This window comes from Neoarius graeffei, chromosome 26 (genome assembly GCF_027579695.1).
Source record: "Neoarius graeffei isolate fNeoGra1 chromosome 26, fNeoGra1.pri, whole genome shotgun sequence".
NCBI classification, from domain to species: domain Eukaryota; kingdom Metazoa; phylum Chordata; class Actinopteri; order Siluriformes; family Ariidae; genus Neoarius; species Neoarius graeffei.
The window spans coordinates 56,413,914-56,435,345 of NC_083594.1; the positions used below are offsets into that span (position 1 = coordinate 56,413,914).

Genomic DNA, 21,432 nt, shown 5'->3' on the forward strand with positions numbered 1-21,432 from the left:
CTTAGAGAAACTGAATTACTTTCATTAATCTCTACATCAAAAGCCTCAACTTGTGTACTAGATCCCTTACCTACACGTCTATTCAAACAGATAATGCCTGGAGTAATTGAACCGCTTCTAAAAATAATAAATTCTTCTCTTATGATTGGCTATGTACCCAAATCCTTTAAACTAGCAGTTATCAAACCCCTGATTAAAAAACCTGACCTTGATCCCTGTCAGCTGTCCAATTATCGGCCGATATCAAACCTCCCCTTTATCTCCAAGATCCTTGAAAAAGCTGTGGCACAGCAGTTATGCTCATATTTACATAGGAATAACATCCATGAAATGTATCAGTCAGGATTTAGACCTCATCATAGCACAGAGACAGCACTGGTTAAAGTAGTAAACGACCTACTGTTGGCGTCTGATCAGGGCTGTGTCTCGCTGCTTGTGTTGCTTGACCTTAGTGCAGCATTTGATACCATTGATCATTCCATTCTCCTGGATAGACTAGAAAATGTTGTGGGAGTTAAGGGAACGGCCCTCTCCTGGCTCAGCTCTTATTTAACTGATCGTTATCAGTATGTTGATATAAATGGTGATATTTCTAGACATACTGAGGTAAAGTTTGGTGTTCCACAAGGTTCTGTCTTGGGTCCACTGCTTTTTTCTCTATATATGTTCCCTCTGGGCGATATTATTCATAAACATTGTATTAGTTTCCACTGTTATGCTGATGACACACAGTTGTATGTTTCTGCAAAACCTGATGAGAGACACCAGCTTAATAGAATTGAGGAATGTGTGAAGGACATTAGACACTGGATGCTTATTAACTTCCTTCTGCTTAACTCTGACAAGACTGAAGTACTTGTACTCGGACCACATGCAGCTAGAAGTAAGTTTTCTGATTCCACAGTAACTCTGGATGGCCTTTCTGTTTCTTCACGTGCAGCAGGAAAAGACCTCGGAGTGATTATTGACCCCAGTCTTTCATTCGAAACTCACATTGATAACATCACCCGGATAGCTTTCTTTCATCTCAGAAATATTGCAAAGATAAGAAATTTAATGCCACTACATGACGCGGAAAAACTAGTTCATGCTTTCGTTCCCTCCAGGTTGGATTATTGTAATGCCTTACTGTCTGGATGTTCCAATAAGTGCATAAACAAGCTCCAGTTAGTTCAAAATGCAGCAGCAAGAGTCCTTACTAGAACTAGAAAATATGACCCCATCACCCCTGTCTTATCCACACTGCATTGGCTCCCAATCAAATTTCGTATTGATTATAAAATACTACTATTGACCTTTAAAGCACTAAATGGTCTCGCACCACAGTACCTGAGTGAACTTCTGCTCCTCTATGACCCGCCACGCCTACTTAGATCAAAAGGTGCAGGCTATCTGCTGGTACCTCGTATAGTGAAGGCTACATCAGGGGGCGGAGCCTTTTCTTACAAAGCCCCACTGTTATGGAACAGCCTTCCAAGTAGTGTTCGGGAATCAGACACAGTCTCAGCATTTAAGTCTAGGCTGAAAACATATCTGTTTAGTCAAGCCTTGTGTTAATGGTGTTTATGAGGTAAAGGAGTAGATCTGGAGGATCCTCAGACAGAGTGTTTTGGTAAACTGGGATGTATGGATGCTGTCAGTCCCCACTCGCTTGCTCACTCGAGTTTGTTGACGGTGCAGTGGCTGGCTGCTTTATGTCCCGGGGCTCCCTCATGCCTGTGTTACCTTCTGGCTCTCCCCTTTTAGTTATGCTGTCATAGTTAGTTGCCGGAGTCCCTGCTTGTACTCGGTGCAATATGTATACTGTTCCTACTTATTCAGGTGACATTGGGCATACCTAACAACCTGTGTTTTCTTTCCCTCCCCCCCCACCCCAAATCTATCCCTCTGAGTTACATGGAGTCAACAGGAAATCTTTTGGTGGAGAGGGTGGAGACCTTGACTGGCTATCGTAGCCTGCAGGGAATCGGCCGTCAGACATTCTGTCGCATGTCCCAGACCCGGTGAAATGTAACTGAATTGTCTTGGCCAGCCCTAAGGGTCCCATCTGCATCTCATCATTGCTGAGGAGTGTGCTCCCATCACCCAATCAAGCATCCAGCCAGAGCAGGTCATGATATATTTTACCATATTAACATGCCATTGTTGTGTGTTATGCCTGATGTAAAGACTCTCGTCTCTGCGAGCCTACCACACAGATTTAATACTTTTCATTTTTAGGGCATACCTAACAACGTGTTTTCTTTCTCTCTCTCTCTCTCTTCCCCCCCCCCCCCCCCCCCCAATCTGTCCCTCTGAGTTACATATTGGTCCTGGGATTGAGATGCTGGCCTCTTCTGCCCCTCGGACCTGCTTGATCCATCCTGGTGCCCTGTGTCTGGTCGGAGTTTTATCGCACCGCTCCTGTGAAGGACGGCCCCATGAGGACAGTTGAGGGTTATACCTGTTAAAACTGTTAATGTTATAGTCAGGCTGTCTGTTGTTGCCCAAATGAGGATGGGTTCCCTTTTGAGTCTGGTTCCTCTCGAGGTTTCTTCCTCATGTCGTCTGAGGGAGTTTTTCCGTGCCACCGTCGCCACAGGCTTCATCATTGAGGATAGATTAGGGATAAAATTAGCTTGTTTTAAGTCGTTCAAATTCTGTAAAGCTGCTTTGCGACAATGTTTATTGTTTAAAGCGCTGTACAAATAAACTTGATTTGATATATTGCTTTGGTTAGTGACTATCGGTTGTACACTACTTTTCGTGATGCATTGTGGGACACTGAGTGCACTATATAGAGTGTAATAATTCTCACTATACATTTGGACAGCACTATAAAATGGCGACTTCACTATATAGTCCACTATACAGTGAGTAGGGAGCGATTTCAGACACAGGGATACGGGTGTGTGTGTCTCTCACATGTTGCTGAACTCTTTGTGCTCCAGCCAGGCCTTCACTTCCTCCGGCCGAGACTTCCTGGTCAGCACCGGGTTAGGATCTGCCCTCTGCAGGATCAACCAACCAGTCATCCTGATAATGGCACTGCTCATTCTGATTGGTCTGAGTGTAGGTGAGTGTACGTGCGCTATATTACCAAAAGTATGTGCACCTCTGTCCATCACACCCATATGTTCTTGTTGAATGTCTCGGTCTCGATTTATTCCTCTTTACTGTTATAATGAGGTCTGCCAAGGCTTTCCACTAGATTTTGGGGTGTGGCTGTGGGGATGTGTGTTCATTCAGCTGTAAGAGCATTAATGAGATCAGACACTGATGTTGAGGCTCCAGTTTCAGTTCATCCCAAAAGTGTGAAGTGGGGTTGAGTTCAGTCAGGGTTCTCTGCAGGACACTCAAGTTCTTCACTCCAAACTTCACACACCACGTCTTCATGGAGCTCGCTTTGTGTACAGGTGCATCATCCTGCTGGGACTGGTTTGGACTCAGAGTTCCAGTGAAGGGAAACTGTAATGTTACAGCACACAGAGACGTTCTGTACCACTGTGAGCGTCAGACTTTTTGGGAACAGTTTGGGGAAGAACCACATCAGGGTGTGATGGTCAGGGGGCACATACTTTTGGACATATAGTGTGTGTATATATATACAGTATCAGTGTAATGACCCACCTGTGAGTCTTCACTCTCTGTAGACTTCAGGACATTATTGGGAATGAAACCCTCTTCACCACGCTCGTTCCTCACTTTCCACCATCGCTTTGACATGTCCAACATCTACAGACACACACACACACACACACACACACACACACACACTTCTCCTATGTAGGTGTTCATGTGATGTTTGTTCTGCACCACTGCTGATAACACACTTTAGTGTGTGTGTGTGTGTGTGTGTGTGTATACACCCTGCTCTCTGCTTTGATAGCACTCATTCGCAGCCCCTCACCGCTCCGTACAGTACTGATGTGAGTGCAGTCTCACCTCCACCATCTCACCCTTCCTCACACTGAGCTCTCGATCGTTTCTCGCTGTGAAGTCATACAGCACACACATCGAGCTCACCTGCATGTCCTCAGAGCTACACACACACACACACACACACACACACGTCAGAGAACGTCTGAGTGGCTGATGGTTGAGGAGTGGAGTTGTTTTACCTCCTGTGTGTCGTCTCCAAAGATTTAATGCTCTGAAACGCAAACAGATAAATAGCATTTTATATATTTTAGTGTGTGTAGGTATGTACATGGGTGTGTGTGTGTGTGGGGGGGGGGGGGGGTACCTGTCCCATGGTGGACTGCTGGCAGTTGAATGTTTTCCTCTCAGCGTGTGTGATCTCTGAAGGCTCCCAGCCATCATCAAATACCGGAGTGAAGGTTGGAATCTCATCATCATCCTCTGGCCACTGAGTCCTGAAATACACGATGACGGTGGTAGTGACTATGGTGGTGGTGACGACTATGATGGTGGTGGTGACGGTGACTATGATGACGATGATGATGGTGGTGACTATGATGACGGTGGTGGTGGTGACGGTGACTATGATGACGATGATGGTGGTGGTGGTGGTGACGACCATGATGGTGGTGGTGACAACTATGATGATGATGATGGTGGTGGTGATGACCATGGTGGTGGTGGTGACGACCATGATGGTGGTGGTGACTATGGTGACGACTATGATGATGGTGGTGACTGGTGGTGGTGAAGGTGGTGGTGACTACTATGATGATGGTGGTGACTATGGCGGTGACTATGGTGGTGGTGGTGACAACTATGATGGTGACGACTGGTGGTGGTGACTATGGTGGTGGTGATGACAGTGGTGACTACTATGGTGGCATCGGCAACGACTATGGCGGTGTCGGCGATGACTATGGCGGCGGCGGTGGCGACGACTATGGCGGCAGCGGTGGCAACTATGGCGGTGACGACTACGGTGGTGGTCATGACTGTGGTGGTGGCGGCGACTATGGTGGTGTGGTGATGACTATGGTGGTGGCCGTGACTGTGATGGTGGTGACTACTACGATGATGGTGGTGGTGGTGGCGACGACTACTACGGTGGTGGCGGCGACGACTACTACGGTGGTGGCGGCGACGACTACTACGGTGGTGGCCGTGGCGACTACGGTGGTGGCCGTGGCGACTACGGTGGTGGCCGTGGCTATGATGATGGTGGTGATGACTATGATGGTGGCGGTGGTGGTGACGAATACTACGGTGGTGGCGACGACTATGATGGTGGCAGTGGTGGTCGTGATGGTGACGACTACTACGGTGGTGACTACTACGATGATGGTGACTACGGTGGTGGTGGTGACTACGGTGGTGGTGGTGACTACTATGATGATGGTGACTACGGTGGTGGTGGTGGTGACGACTACGATGATGGTGACTACGGTGGTGGTGGTGGTGACGACTACGATGATGGTGACTACGGTGGTGGTGACGGTGACTACGGTGGTGGTGACGGTGACTACGGTGGTGGCGGTGACGAAGATTACGGTGGCGGCGGTGACGACGATTACGGCGGCGGCGGTGACGACGATTACGGCGGCGGCGGTGACGACGATTACGGCGGCGGCGGTGACGACGATTACGGCGGCGGCGGTGACGACGATTACGGCGGCGGCGGTGACGACGATTACGGCGGCGGCGGTGACGACGATTACGGCGGCGGCGGTGACGACGACTATGATGATGGCAGTGATGACTACGGTGGTGATCGTTACTGTGGTGATGGTGACGACTATGGTGGTGGCCGTGACTGTGATGGTGGTGGTGGCGACTATGGTGATGGCCGTGACTGTGATGGTGGTGGTGGCGACTATGGTGGTGGCCGTGACTGTGATGGTGGTGGTGGCGACTATGGTGGTGGCCGTGACTGTGATGGTGGTGGTGGCGACTATGGTGATGGCCATGACTGTGATGGTGGTGGCGGCGACTACGGTGGCGGCGGCGACTACGGTGGCGGCGGCGACGACTACGGTGGCGGCGGCGACGACTACGGCGGCGACGACGACTACGGTGGCGGCGACGACTACGGTGGTGGTGGCGGCGGCGGCGGCGACTACGGTGGTGGTGGCGACTATGATGGTGGCGGTGGTGGTCGTGATGGTGGTGGTGACGACTACTACGGTGGTGGTGTACGATGATGGTGACTACGGTGGTGGTGGTGACTACTATGATGATGGTGACTACGGTGGTGGTGCTGACGACGACTACGGTGGTGGTGGTGACGACGACTACGGTGGTGGTGGTGACGACTATGATGATGGTGAATACTATGGTGATGGCGGTGGTGGTCGTGACTACGGTGGTGGAGCCGACGATGATGATGATGGTGGTGATGACTATGATGATGATGGTGGTGATGACTATGATAATGATGGTGGTGACGACTATTGTGGTGGTGACGACTATTGTGGTCGTGACTACGGTGGTGGCCGTGACTATGATGATGGTGGTGACGACTACTATGGTGGTGGTGGTGATGACTACTATGGTGGTGGCGACGACTATGATGGTGGCGGTGGTGGTCGTGATGGTGGTGGTGACGACTACTACGGTGGTGACTACTACGATGATGGTGACTACGGTGGTGGTGGTGACTATGATGATGGTGACTATGGTGGTGGTGGTGACTACTACGATGATGGTGACGACTATGGTGGTGATGGTGACGACTATGGTGGTGGCGGCGGTGGTCGTGACTACGGTGGTGGAGCCGACTATGATGATGATGGTGGTGGTGATGACGGCTATTGTGGTGGTGACGACTATTGTGGTCGCGACTACGGTGGTGGTCGTGACGACTATGGTGGTGGTGACTACGGTGGTGGTGGTCGTGACTATGATGGCGGCGGTGGTGACGACTATGGTGGTGGCGGTGACGACTATGATGGCAGTGATGACTATGATGATGGTGGCGGTGACGACTACGGTGGTGGTCGTGACTGTGATGGTGGTGGTCGTGACTGTGGTGATGGTGGTGACGACTATGGTGGTGGCTGTGACTGTGATGGTGGTGACTACTACGATGATGGTGGTGGTGGCAATGACTACAGTGGTGGCCATGACTACGGTGGTGGTGGCCGTGACTACGGTGGTGGTGGTGGCGACTACTACGGTGGTGGTGGCCGTGATGACTACGGTGGTGGCTGTGACTATGATGATGGTGGTGACGACTACTATGGTGGTGGTGGTGACGACTACTATGGTGGTGGTGGTGACGACTACTACGGTGGCGACGACTATGATGGTGGCGGTGGTGGTCGTGACTACGGTGGTGGTCGTGACTACTACTATGGTGGTGGTGGCGACGACTACTACGGTGGTGGCGACGACTATGATGGTGACGGTGGTGGTGGTGACGACTACGATGATGGTGGTGACGACTATGGTGGTGGTGGTGACGACTACGGTGGTGGCGGTGACTATGATGATGGTGGTGACAACTACTACGGTGGTGGTGGTGACGACTACGATGGTGGTGGTGACGACCATGGTGGTGATGGTGACGACTATGATGATGGTGGTGACGACTACTACGGTGGTGGTGGTGATGACTACTACGGTGGCGACGACTATGATAGTGGCGGTGGTGGTCGTGACTACGGTGGTGGTGGTGACGACTACTACGGTGGTGGCGACGACCATGATGGTGGCGGTGGTGGTCGTGATGGTGGTGGTGACTACTACGATGATGGCGACTGTGGTGGTGACGATGACTATGGTCTGCTCCTCCTACTCAAGCGAGTAGGACGCTTCTTTGCTTTGCTCCTGCTTTCTTGATCTTTATTTCTATACTTTACTTTCTCATTGAATTTCCACTATTTTTTTTCTTTCTTCTTTCTCATTTTATTTTTCATCTTTATAAGCTTTTAATTTAATTTTAATTTAATTTCCACTTTTTTTTTCATCTTTATAAGATAAGTTAGTTCTTAATTCAAAATGCCAGGGAGCAAAAAATCCTGCAGAAAATGCATGGAACTAGAACAGAGGATTTCTATTCTGGAATCAAAGATTGATGCTCTGCCAAAGACGGACGAATTAAAAGCGATATCTCAGGAAAGGAGTACTGAAACAGTGGCTGAGAATGCAGAGATTGCACTCCGACAGACCGAGGACATTGCAGATCAAGTGGAAGAAACACTTTTTTCAAGCGGACAAACACATGGTAAAGAGAGATCGCACCAAGATCGAAGAGCTGTGAGAAGAGGCAAAAATCAGCTCGTAACACCACCTGATCCCACAACCCTTGTTCTTGGTGATTCCACTGTAAGACAATTAAAAGGTTATGGGATGATTATTTGTTGTCTTCCAAATGCATCCATCTCTGACACCAAAGACAGCATTTTGAAACTCATGTCTGAGCATAAAACTATTAAACGTATTGTTGTGCATGTGGGAGCAAATGATGTTTTCAGAGAACAGCTGTTTGTCCAAGATGATTTCAGAAAACTTTTTTCTGAGCTCTATAAGACTGTAATTCAATCTTTTATCAGTGGCCCACTCCCAGCGAGAGGAAGTTTTGCTTTTTCTCGACTCTTCAGTCTTAACACCTGGCTTGGAAAAACTTGTTTTTCATTTGGTATGAACTTCATAGACAATTTTAACCTTTTCTGGAATCGCAGAGAATTTTACAAGCCAAATAGCACTGAACTCAGCTGGATTGGAGCCAAAGTCTTAGTAGACCATTACAGACTTGCAATCTTTTCTCAGCCAGCATTGAGGAAAACAGTTGATAAGATGTCGCAGACTGACATAGTTACAAAGCCTAAACAGTCATCTTTGCAAGTCGTCATCAAGGACACACAGACATCTGACCTGCAAGACTCCCAACATTCAAAGACAGATGACTCCACTTCCCCTCAGATGGATTTCCCAATGGCTACACACTCTTTTTCTAGCCCAAATCTGTCGCGACAAGCAGTGTACCCAGTTCATCAAAATTGTGTTCGTCCAGGACTTTCAGCTGGCTACAAATCTTTTTCACCATCCAAAAGATACATGTCATCTCCAATCCTTTCACCCTCAAACCAAATGGAACATTTAGAAAGTCTTGTTTGATGTACTCTGGGTCCCTGCAAATGGGTCTAGTGTTGAAAACCAGCTGGGACCCAATGTGCCTATGCCACTCTCTATTCCTGTGTTGATAAGAAACAGAAAACATGGAGCACATTTAACCCTGGGGGTGAACCAATCTAATCTCCTTCTTGTTTTAAAACAGCATCAGAGTGCACAAGCAGATATTACTTCTAGACTTTCTGTAAAGCTAGCTCTTCTGAACATTAGATCACTTTTAAACAAATCATTTTTAATTAATGATCTTATTTGCAAACACAATCTTGATTTTTTGCTTCTAACTGAAACCTGGCTGGATCAAGCAAATAGTGCTACCACCCTTATTGAAGCAGCTCCCCCAAATTTTAATTTTTTGAATGTTACCCGACAAAGGAAAGGTGGAGGGATCGCAAATATATTCAAAGTCTCTTTTCAATGTAAACAATCCTCACTTGGTGATTTTATGTCCTTTGAACACTTATGTGCACTTGTTACATGCTCTCCTAACATATTATTATTAACTATTTATAGGCCTCTGAGACATTCAGCCAAAGTCTTTCTTGAAGAGTTTGGTGAACTGTTATCAGTCATTTGCTTAGAGTTTGATTGTCTTATTATATCTGGGGATTTTAACTTGCATGTAGATAATACTGATAACATTTATGCCAAAGAACTACTTGCAATTATTGACAGCTTCAACCTAGTACAACATGTACAGGGGCCGACCCACTCTCGTGGTCATACTCTTGACCTCGTCATCACAAAGGGTCTTACTGTTTCTAATACTGTTGTTGACCTGGCCTTATCCGATCATTTCTGTGTTTTCTTTGAAGTTTCTATGTCTCCTCACATTCAGAACAGCTCAACGACTATGGGTAGGAGAGTCATAAATGACAACACGTGCTCTCTTTGAGCAAGCTCTCTCTCAGAACTCAACCAAAATGTCAGACTCCGTAGATGATTTACTGGAATTTTTTAATTTAAATATGACCCAAATTATGGATGATATTGCTCCATTCAAAATCAAAAGAGTCAATGATGAGCAGAAAGCACCATGGAAGCAGTACCCGGCTGTTAAACTGCTAAAGAGAGAATGTAGAAAGACTGAAAGAAAATGGCGCAAATCTAAACTTCACATCCATTATCAAATCCATAAAGAGATGCTTTGTAATTATAATTATGAAATTCATAAAGCAAGACAGTCTTTCTTCTCCAACATCATCAGCAGGAATATGAACAATGCCCGTGTGCTATTTTCAACAGTAGAGAAGCTAACTAATCCCCCACCACAATTAGCACCTGAACTTCTCTCAGTTAATAAATGCAATGAGTTTGCATCCTTCTTCAAAGGTAAAATTGATAAAATACGGCAGAATATTCCTCATAATATATCTCAGTTGCAAAAAATTGAAAAACTGCAATCACCAATGACACAGATAGATAACTTTAACACAATGTCAGAATTTTGTTTAATTGATTATGAGACTCTTGAAAAACCTGTACAAAATCTCAGTTCCTCAACATCTGAATTGGACATTCTGCCCACCAACTTTTTTAAGTCTGTTCTTCATCTTATAATTACAGATGTGCTTCAAATTATAAATACATCCCTGGAGACTGGTGTTGTTCCTGTGTCCCTAAAAAAAGCCGTTGTAAAGCCCCTTCTTAAAAAAAAAATCTGGATCCTTCAGTATTAAATAACTACAGGCCAATATCAAATCTACCATTCATCGGGAAAATCCTGGAAAAAATTGTCTTCAATCAATTAACTGCCTTCTTGATATCAAACAGCCGTTTTGATAATTTTCAGTCAGGATTTCGTGCCAATCATAGCACTGAAACAGCGCTGATTAAAGTTATAAATGACATACGTCTTAATACTGATGCAGGCAAAACATCGGTCCTGGTATTACTGGACCTCAGTGCAGCTTTTGATACTGTTGATCACAACATACTGCTATATCGACTTGAACACTGGGTTGGGTTGACTGGTAAAGTTATCAATTGGTTAAATTCATACTTAAAGATAGAAGCTTCTTTGTTACCCTGGGAAATTGTTCCTCAACGTCAATGTCCTTGACCTGTGGTGTCCCCCAGGGGTCGATTCTTGGACCATTACTTTTCAACCTTTATATGCTCCCACTTGGGCAAATTATCAATAAAAATTCAATTTTGTATCACTGCTATGCAGATGACACCCAAATTTATTTTGCTCTATCACCTAATGATTATGCCCCCCTTGAATGTCTCTACCAGTGTATCGATCAAATCAATAGCTGGATGTCACAAAATTTTCTTCAGCTGAACACAGATAAAACAGAAGTAATTATATTTGGAAAAAAAGATGAAAGACTCAGGATTACCACTATTCTAGACACAAAAGGGATTAAAACTAAAGAAATGGTTAAAAATCTTGGTGTTTTCATTGACAGCGAGCTAAACTTTGACAGTCACATGAAAGCAATCACTAAAACGGCATTTTAACACCTAAAAAACATTTCCAAACTAAGAGGACTTATGTCAAAAAATGATCTGGAAAAACTAATACATGCCTTCATCTCTAGTAGGGTTGATTACTGCAATGGCCTTTTCACAGGCCTGCCAAAAAAGACCATCAAACGACTTCAGCTGGTTCAAAATGCAGCAGCGAGGGTTCTCACACGAACAAAAAGAACAGAGCACATTACTCCAATTCTAAGGTCCCTTCACTGGCTTCCAGTAAGCTACAGAATTGACTTTAAAGCATTGCTGCTGGTGTACAAATCTCTAAATGGTACAGGGCCCAATTACCTCTCTGATATGTTGCAGCGGCCTAACCCAATCAGATCTACCAGATCAAAACAGAGAAATTTACTGGTAAAACCTGTTGTTAAAACAAAGTATGGTGAAGCAGCTTTTAGCTACTATGCAGTGCAGCTATGGAACCAACTGCCAGAGGACATCAAAAATGCTCCTGCTGTTGGCAGTTTCAAATCTAGACTAAAGACCAAGCTGTTCTCAGATGCTTTCTGTTAAATAATTAATATTGTCTTCTTTACATTTTTTATAATCTTTACTTTCTCTGCATGTTTTAAATTTACTTTAACTTTATTCTATTTTATTCTTTATTCTATTCTGCTGGTTTCTTTTTTCTCCTCCTATTTGAACTACTACTTCATTGTATTATTTTATTTCTACTATTGTTTAATTCTTATTATTTTCTTTTAATTCTTTTAATTAATTGTTTTAGAATAAAAATAAAATTATTCTATGTAATTTTATTTTTCTATTTACTGTTTTTGTTTTTACTTCTGTAAAGCACATTGAACTGCCATTGTTTATGAAATGTGCTATATAAATAAACTTGCCTTGGTAGTGGTCATGACGACGATTACGGTGGTGGTGGTGACGACTATGGTGGTGGTGACGACTATGATGATGGTGACGATGATGGTGGTGGCGATGGTGGTCGTGACTACGGTGGTGGAGCCGACTATGATGATGATGATGGTGGTGACGACTATTGTGGTGGTGACGACTATTGTGGTCGCGACTACGGTGGTGGTCGTGACGACTATGGCGGTGGTGACTACAGTGGTGGTGGTCGTGACTATGATGGCGGCGGTGGTGACGACTATGATGATGGCAGCGGTGACGACTACGGTGGTGGCGGTGACGACTATGATGATGGTGGCGGTGACGACTACGGTGGTGGTCGTGACTGTGATGGTGATGGTTGTGACTGTGGTGACGACTATGGTGGTGGCCGTGACTGTGATGGTGGTGGTGGTGACTACTATGATGATGGTGGTGGTGGTGGTGGTAACGACTACGGTGGTGGCCGTGACTACGGTGGTGGTGGTGGCAACTACTACAGTGGTGGCGGTGACTACTACGGTGGTGGCCGTGACTATGATGATGGTGGTAACGACTACTACGGTGGTGGTGGTGACGACTACTACGGTGGCGACGACTATGATGGTGGCGGTGGTGGTCGTGACTACGGTGGTGGTGGTGACAACTACGATGGTGGTGGTGACGACTACGATGGTGGTGGTGACGACTACGATGGTGGTGACTACTGTGGTGGTGGTGACTACTACGATGATGGTGACTACGGTGGTGGTGGTGACGACGACTACGGTGGTGGTGGTGACGACGACTACGGTGGTGGTGGTGACAACTATGATGATGGTGACAACTATGGTGGTGGCGGTGGTGGTCGTGACTACGGTGGTGGAGCCGACGATGATGATGATGGTGGTGATTATGATGGTGGTGGTGGTGACGACTATTGTTGTCGCGACTACGGTGGTGGTCGTGACGACTATGATGATGGTGGTGACGACTGTGGTGGTGGTGACTACGGTGGTGGTGGTTGTGACTATGATGGTGGTGGTGACGACTATGGTGGTGACGACTATGGTGGTGGTGGTGACTATGATGATGACTACGATGATGGTGGTGGTGACGACTGGTGGTGGTGGTGACGACTGGTGGTGGTGGTGACTACTATGATGGTGACGACTATGGTGGTGGTGACGACGACTACGGTGGTGGTGACTGTGGTGGTGGTGGTGGTGACTATGGTGGTGGTGGTGGTTGTGATGACTGTGGTGGTGGTGGTGGTGGCGACTACGATGGTGGCGGCGGCGACTACGATGGTGGCGGCGGCGACTACGATGGTGGCGGCGGCGACTACGATGGTGGTGGTGGCGACGGCGACTACGATGGTGGTGGTGGCGACGGCGACTACGATGGTGGTGGTGGCGACGGCGACTACGATGGTGGTGGTGGTGGTGACGGCGACTACGATGGTGGTGGTGGTGACGACTACGATGGTGGTGGTGACGACTACGATGGTGGTGGTGACGACTACGATGGTGGTGGTGGCGACGGCGACTACGATGGTGGTGGTGGCGACGGCGACTACGATGGTGGTGGTGGCGACGGCGACTACGATGGTGGTGGTGGCGACGGCGACTACGATGGTGGTGGTGGTGGTGACGGCGACTACGATGGTGGTGGTGGCGGCGGCGACTACGATGGTGGCGGCGGCGACTACGATGGTGGCGACGGCGACTACGATGGTGGCGACGGCGACTACGATGGTGGCGACGGCGACTACGATGGTGGCGGCGGCGACTACGATGGTGGTGGTGGCGACGGCGACTACGATGGTGGTGGTGGCGACGGCGACTACGATGGTGGTGGTGGCGACGGCGACTACGATGGTGGTGGTGGCGACGGCGACTACGATGGTGGTGGTGGCGACGGCGACTACGATGGTGGTGGTGGCGACGGCGACTACGATGGTGGTGGTGGTGGCGACGGCGACTACGATGGTGGTGGTGGCGACGGCGACTACGATGGTGGTGGTGGTGGTGACGGCGACTACGATGGTGGTGGTGGTGGTGACGGCGACTACGATGGTGGCGGCGGCGACTACGATGGTGGCGGCGGCGACTACGATGGTGGCGGCGGCGACTACGATGGTGGCGGCGGCGACTACGATGGCGGCGGCGGCGACTACGATGGCGGCGGCGGCGACTACGATGGCGGCGGCGGCGACTACGATGGTGGTGGTGGCGACGGCGACTACGATGGTGGTGGTGGCGACTACGATGGTGGTGGTGGCGACTACGATGGTGGTGGTGGCGACGGCGACTACGATGGTGGTGGTGGCGACGGCGACTACGATGGTGGTGGTGGCGACGGCGACTACGATGGTGGTGGTGGCGACGGCGACTACGATGGTGGTGGTGGCGACGGCGACTACGATGGTGGTGGTGGCGACGGCGACTACGATGGTGGTGGTGGTGACGGCGACTACGATGGTGGTGGTGGTGGCGACGGCGACTACGATGGTGGTGGTGGCGACGGCGACTACGATGGTGGTGGTGGCGACGGCGACTACGATGGTGGTGGTGGCGACGGCGACTACGATGGTGGTGGTGGCGACGGCGACTACGATGGTGGTGGTGGCGACGGCGACTACGATGGTGGTGGTGGTGACGGCGACTACGATGGTGGTGGTGGTGGTGACGGCGACTACGATGGTGGCGGCGGCGACTACGATGGTGGCGGCGGCGACTACGATGGTGGCGGCGGCGACTACGATGGTGGCGGCGGCGACTACGATGGTGGCGGCGGCGACTACGATGGTGGCGGCGGCGACTACGATGGTGGCGGCGGCGACTACGATGGTGGCGGCGGCGACTACGATGGTGGCGGCGGCGACTACGATGGTGGCGACGGCGACTACGATGGTGGCGACGGCGACTACGATGGTGGCGACGGCGACTACGATGGTGGCGACGGCGACTACGATGGTGGCGACGGCGACTACGATGGTGGCGGCGGCGACTACGATGGTGGTGGTGGCGACGGCGACTACGATGGTGGTGGTGGCGACGGCGACTACGATGGTGGTGGTGGCGACGGCGACTACGATGGTGGTGGTGGCGACGGCGACTACGATGGTGGTGGTGGCGACGGCGACTACGATGGTGGTGGTGGTGGTGACGGCGACTACGATGGTGGTGGTGGCGACGGCGACTACGATGGTGGTGGTGGTGGTGACGGCGACTACGATGGTGGCGGCGGCGACTACGATGGCGGCGGCGGCGACTACGATGGTGGCGGCGGCGACTACGATGGCGGCGGCGGCGACTACGATGGCGGCGGCGGCGACTACGATGGCGGCGGCGGCGACTACGATGGTGGTGGTGGCGACGGCGACTACGATGGTGGTGGTGGCGACTACGATGGTGGTGGTGGCGACTACGATGGTGGTGGTGGCGACGGCGACTACGATGGTGGTGGTGGCGACGGCGACTACGATGGTGGTGGTGGCGACGGCGACTACGATGGTGGTGGTGGCGACGGCGACTACGATGGTGGTGGTGGCGACGGCGACTACGATGGTGGTGGTGGCGACGGCGACTACGATGGTGGTGGTGGCGACGGCGACTACGATGGTGGTGGTGGCGACGGCGACTACGATGGTGGTGGTGGCGACGGCGACTACGATGGTGGTGGTGGCGACGGCGACTACGATGGTGGCGGTGGCGACTACGATGGTGGTGGTGGCGACGGCGACTACGATGGTGGTGGTGGCGACGGCGACTACGATGGTGGTGGTGGCGACGGCGACTACGATGGTGGTGGTGGCGACGGCGACTACGATGGTGGTGGTGGCGACGGCGACTACGATGGTGGTGGTGGCGACGGCGACTACGATGGTGGTGGTGGCGACGGCGACTACGATGGTGGTGGTGGCGACGGCGACTACGATGGTGGTGGTGGTGGCGACGGCGACTACGATGGTGGTGGTGGTGGCGACGGCGACTACGATGGTGGTGGTGGCGACGGCGACTACGATGGTGGTGGTGGTGACGGCGACTACGATGGTGGTGGTGGTGGCGACGGCGACTACGATGGTGGTGGTGGCGACGGCGACTACGATGGTGGTGGTGGCGACGGCGACTACGATGGTGGTGGTGGCGACGGCGACTACGATGGTGGTGGTGGCGACGGCGACTACGATGGTGGTGGTGGCGACGGCGACTACGATGGTGGTGGTGGTGGTGACGGCGACTACGATGGTGGTGGTGGCGACGGCGACTACGATGGTGGTGGTGGTGATGGCGACTACGATGGTGGTGGTGGTGGTGACGGCGACTACGATGGTGGCGGCGGCGACTACGATGGTGGCGGCGGCGACTACGATGGTGGCGGCGGCGACTACGATGGTGGCGGCGGCGACTACGATGGTGGCGGCGGCGACTACGATGGTGGCGGCGGCGACTACGATGGTGGCGGCGGCGACTACGATGGTGGCGGCGGCGACTACGATGGTGGCGGCGGCGACTACGATGGTGGCGGCGGCGACTACGATGGTGGTGACGGCGACTACGATGGTGGTGGTGGCGACGGCGACTACGATGGTGGTGGTGGCGACGGCGACTACGATGGTGGTGGTGGCGACGGCGACTACGATGGTGGTGGTGGCGACGGCGACTACGATGGTGGTGGTGGTGGCGACGGCGACTACGATGGTGGTGGTGGCGACGGCGACTACGATGGTGGTGGTGGTGACGGCGACTACGATGGTGGTGGTGGTGGCGGCGGCGACTACGATGGTGGCGGCGGCGACTACGATGGTGGCGGCGGCGACTACGATGGTGGCGGCGGCGACTACGATGGTGGCGGCGGCGACTACGATGGTGGCGGCGGCGACTACGATGGCGGCGACTACGATGGCGGCGACTACGATGGCGGCGACTACGATGGCGGCGACTACGATGGCGGCGACTACGATGACGGCGACTACGATGACGGCGACTACGATGACGGCGACTACGATGGCGGCGACTACGATGGCGGCGACTACGATGACGGCGACTACGATGACGGCGACTACGATGGTGGTGACGGCGACTACGATGGTGGTGACGGCGACTACGATGGTGGTGACGGCGACTACGATGGTGGTGGCGGCGACTACGATGGTGGTGACGGCGACTACGATGGTGGTGGTGGCGACGGCGACTACGATGGTGGTGGTGGCGACGGCGACTACGATGGTGGTGGTGGCGACTACGATGATGGTGGCGGTGACTACGATGGTGGTGGCGGCGACTACGATGGTGACGGCGACTACGGTGGTGGCGGCGACTACGATGGTGGTGACGGCGACTACGATGGTGGTGACGGCGACTACGATGGTGGTGACGGCGACTACGATGGTGGCGGCGGCGACTACGATGGTGGCGGCGGCGACTACGATGGTGGCGGCGGCGACTACGATGGTGGCGGCGGCGACTACGATGGTGGCGGCGGCGACTACGATGGTGGCGGCGGCGACTACGATGGTGGCGGCGGCGACTACGATGGTGGCGGCGGCGACTACGATGGTGGCGGCGGCGACTACGATGGTGGCGGCGGCGACTACGATGGTGGTGACGGCGACTACGATGGTGGTGGTGGCGACGGCGACTACGATGGTGGTGGTGGCGACGGCGACTACGATGGTGGTGGTGGCGACGGCGACTACGATGGTGGTGGTGGCGACGGCGACTACGATGGTGGTGGTGGCGACGGCGACTACGATGGTGGTGGTGGCGACGGCGACTACGATGGTGGTGGTGGTGGCGACGGCGACTACGATGGTGGTGGTGGCGACGGCGACTACGATGGTGGTGGTGGTGACGGCGACTACGATGGTGGTGGTGGTGGCGACGGCGACTACGATGGTGGTGGTGGCGACGGCGACTACGATGGTGGTGGTGGCGACGGCGACTACGATGGTGGTGGTGGCGACGGCGACTACGATGGTGGTGGTGGTGGCGACGGCGACTACGATGGTGGTGGTGGTGGCGACGGCGACTACGATGGTGGTGGTGGCGACGGCGACTACGATGGTGGTGGTGGTGACGGCGACTACGATGGTGGTGGTGGTGGCGACGGCGACTACGATGGTGGTGGTGGCGACGGCGACTACGATGGTGGTGGTGGCGACGGCGACTACGATGGTGGTGGTGGCGACTACGATGGTGGTGGTGGCGACGGCGACTACGATGGTGGTGGTGGCGACGGCGACTACGATGGTGGTGGTGGCGACGGCGACTACGATGGTGGTGGTGGTGGCGACGGCGACTACGATGGTGGTGGTGGCGACGGCGACTACGATGGTGGTGGTGGTGACGGCGACTACGATGGTGGTGGTGGTGGCGGCGGCGACTACGATGGTGGCGGCGGCGACTACGATGGTGGCGGCGGCGACTACGATGGTGGCGGCGGCGACTACGATGGTGGCGGCGGCGACTACGATGGTGGCGGCGGCGACTACGATGGTGGCGGCGGCGACTACGATGGCGGCGACTACGATGGCGGCGACTACGATGGCGGCGACTACGATGGCGGCGACTACGATGGCGGCGACTACGATGACGGCGACTACGATGACGGCGACTACGATGACGGCGACTACGATGGCGGCGACTACGATGGCGGCGACTACGATGACGGCGACTACGATGACGGCGACTACGATGGTGGTGACGGCGACTACGATGGTGGTGACGGCGACTACGATGGTGGTGACGGCGACTACGATGGTGGTGGCGGCGACTACGATGGTGGTGACGGCGACTACGATGGTGGTGGTGGCGACGGCGACTACGATGGTGGTGGTGGCGACGGCGACTACGATGGTGGTGGTGGCGACTACGATGATGGTGGCGGTGACTACGATGGTGGTGGCGGCGACTACGATGGTGACGGCGACTACGGTGGTGGCGGCGACTACGATGGTGGTGACGGCGACTACGATGGTGGTGACGGCGACTACGATGGTGGTGACGGCGACTACGATGGTGGTGACGGCGACTACGATGGTGGTGACGGCGACTACGATGATGGTGGTGGTGACTACGATGGTGGTGGCGGCGACTACGATGGTGACGGCGACTACGGTGGTGGCGGCGACTACGATGGTGGTGACGGCGACTACGATGGTGGTGACGGCGACTACGATGGTGGTGGCGGCGACTACGATGGTGGTGACGGCGACTACGATGGTGGTGACGGCGACTACGATGGTGGTGACGGCGACTACGATGGTGGTGACGGCGACTACGATGGTGGTGGTGGCGACTACGATGGTGGTGGTGGCGACGGCGACTACGATGGTGGTGGTGGCGACGGCGACTACGATGGTGGTGGTGGCGACGGCGACTACGATGGTGGTGGTGGCGACGGCGACTACGATGGTGGTGGTGGTGGCGACGGCGACTACGATGGTGGTGGTGGCGACGGCGACTACGATGGTGGTGGTGGTGACGGCGACTACGATGGTGGTGGTGGTGGCGGCGGCGACTACGATGGTGGCGGCGGCGACTACGATGGTGGCGGCGGCGACTACGATGGTGGCGACGGCGACTACGATGGTGGTGACGGCGACTACGATGGTGGTGACGGCGACTACGATGGTGGTGGTGGTGACGGCGACTACGATGGTGGTGGTGGTGGCGGCGGCGACTACGATGGTGGCGGCGGCGACTACGATGGTGGTGACGGCGACTACGATGGTGGTGACGGCGACTACGATGGTGGTGACGGCGACTACGATGGTGGTGGTGGCGACTACGATGGTGGTGGTGGCGACGGCGACTACGATGGTGGTGGTGGCGACGGCGACTACGATGGTGGTGGTGGCGACGGCGACTACGATGGTGGTGGTGGCGACGGCGACTACGATGGTGGTGGTGGTGGCGACGGCGACTACGATGGTGGTGGTGGCGACGGCGACTACGATGGTGGTGGTGGTGACGGCGACTACGATGGTGGTGGTGGTGGCGACGGCGACTACGATGGTGGTGGTGGTGGCGACGGCGACTACGATGGTGGTGGTGGCGACGGCGACTACGATGGTGGCGACGGCGACTACGATGGTGGCGGCGGCGACTACGATGGTGGCGGCGGCGACTACAATGGTGGCGGCGGCGACTACGATGGTGGCGGCGGCGACTACGATGGTGGCGGCGGCGACTACGATGGTGGCGGCGGCGACTACGATGGTGGCGGCGGCGACTACGATGGTGGCGGCGGCGACTACGATGGTGGTGACGGCGACTACGATGGCGGCGACTACGATGGCGGCGACTACGATGGCGGCGACTACGATGGCGGCGACTACGATGGCGGCGACTACGATGACGGCGACTACGATGGTGGTGACGGCGACTACGATGGTGGTGACGGCGACTACGATGGTGGTGGCGGCGACTACGATGGTGGTGACGGCGACTACGATGGTGGTGACGGCGACTACGATGGTGGTGACGGCGACTACGATGGTGGTGGCGGCGACTACGATGGTGGTGACGGCGACTACGATGGTGGTGGTGGCGACGGCGACTACGATGGTGGTGGTGGCGACGGCGACTACGATGGTGGTGGCGGCGACTACGATGATGGTGGCGGTGACTACGATGGTGGTGGCGGCGACTACGATGGTGACGGCGACTACGGTGGTGGCGGCGACTACGATGGTGGTGACGGCGACTACGATGGTGGTGATGGCGACTACGATGGTGGTGACGGCGACTACGATGGTGGTGACGGCGACTACGATGGTGGTGACGGCGACTACGATGGTGGTGACGGCGACTACGATGGTGGTGGTGGCGACTACGATGGTGGTGGTGGTGACTACGATGGTGGTGGTGGTGACTACGATGGTGGTGGCGGCGACTACGATGGTGACGGCGACTACGGTGGTGGCGGCGACTACGATGGTGGTGACGGCGACTACGATGGTGGTGACGGCGACTACGATGGTGGTGACGGCGACTACGATGGTGGTGGCGGCGACTACGATGGTGGTGACGGCGACTACGATGGTGGTGGTGGCGACGGCGACTACGATGGTGGTGG

General features: G+C 53.6%; 1 protein-coding gene across 1 annotated transcript in view; it reads right to left on the minus strand.

Moving 5' to 3' along the window:
* The window catches only part of eps8l3a (EPS8-like 3a), a 68,208-nt gene that overhangs the window by 1,509 nt on the left and 45,267 nt on the right, over positions 1-21,432 (minus strand). Inside the window, exons 14-18 of the mRNA XM_060910555.1 lie at positions 4,226-4,355; positions 4,101-4,132; positions 3,925-4,021; positions 3,610-3,714; positions 2,905-2,990 (exon numbers count right to left, since the gene is read on the minus strand). Of these exons, the coding sequence (XP_060766538.1) occupies positions 2,905-2,990; positions 3,610-3,714; positions 3,925-4,021; positions 4,101-4,132; positions 4,226-4,355 (450 nt within the window). The remainder of the gene's footprint in view (positions 1-2,904; positions 2,991-3,609; positions 3,715-3,924; positions 4,022-4,100; positions 4,133-4,225; positions 4,356-21,432) is intronic.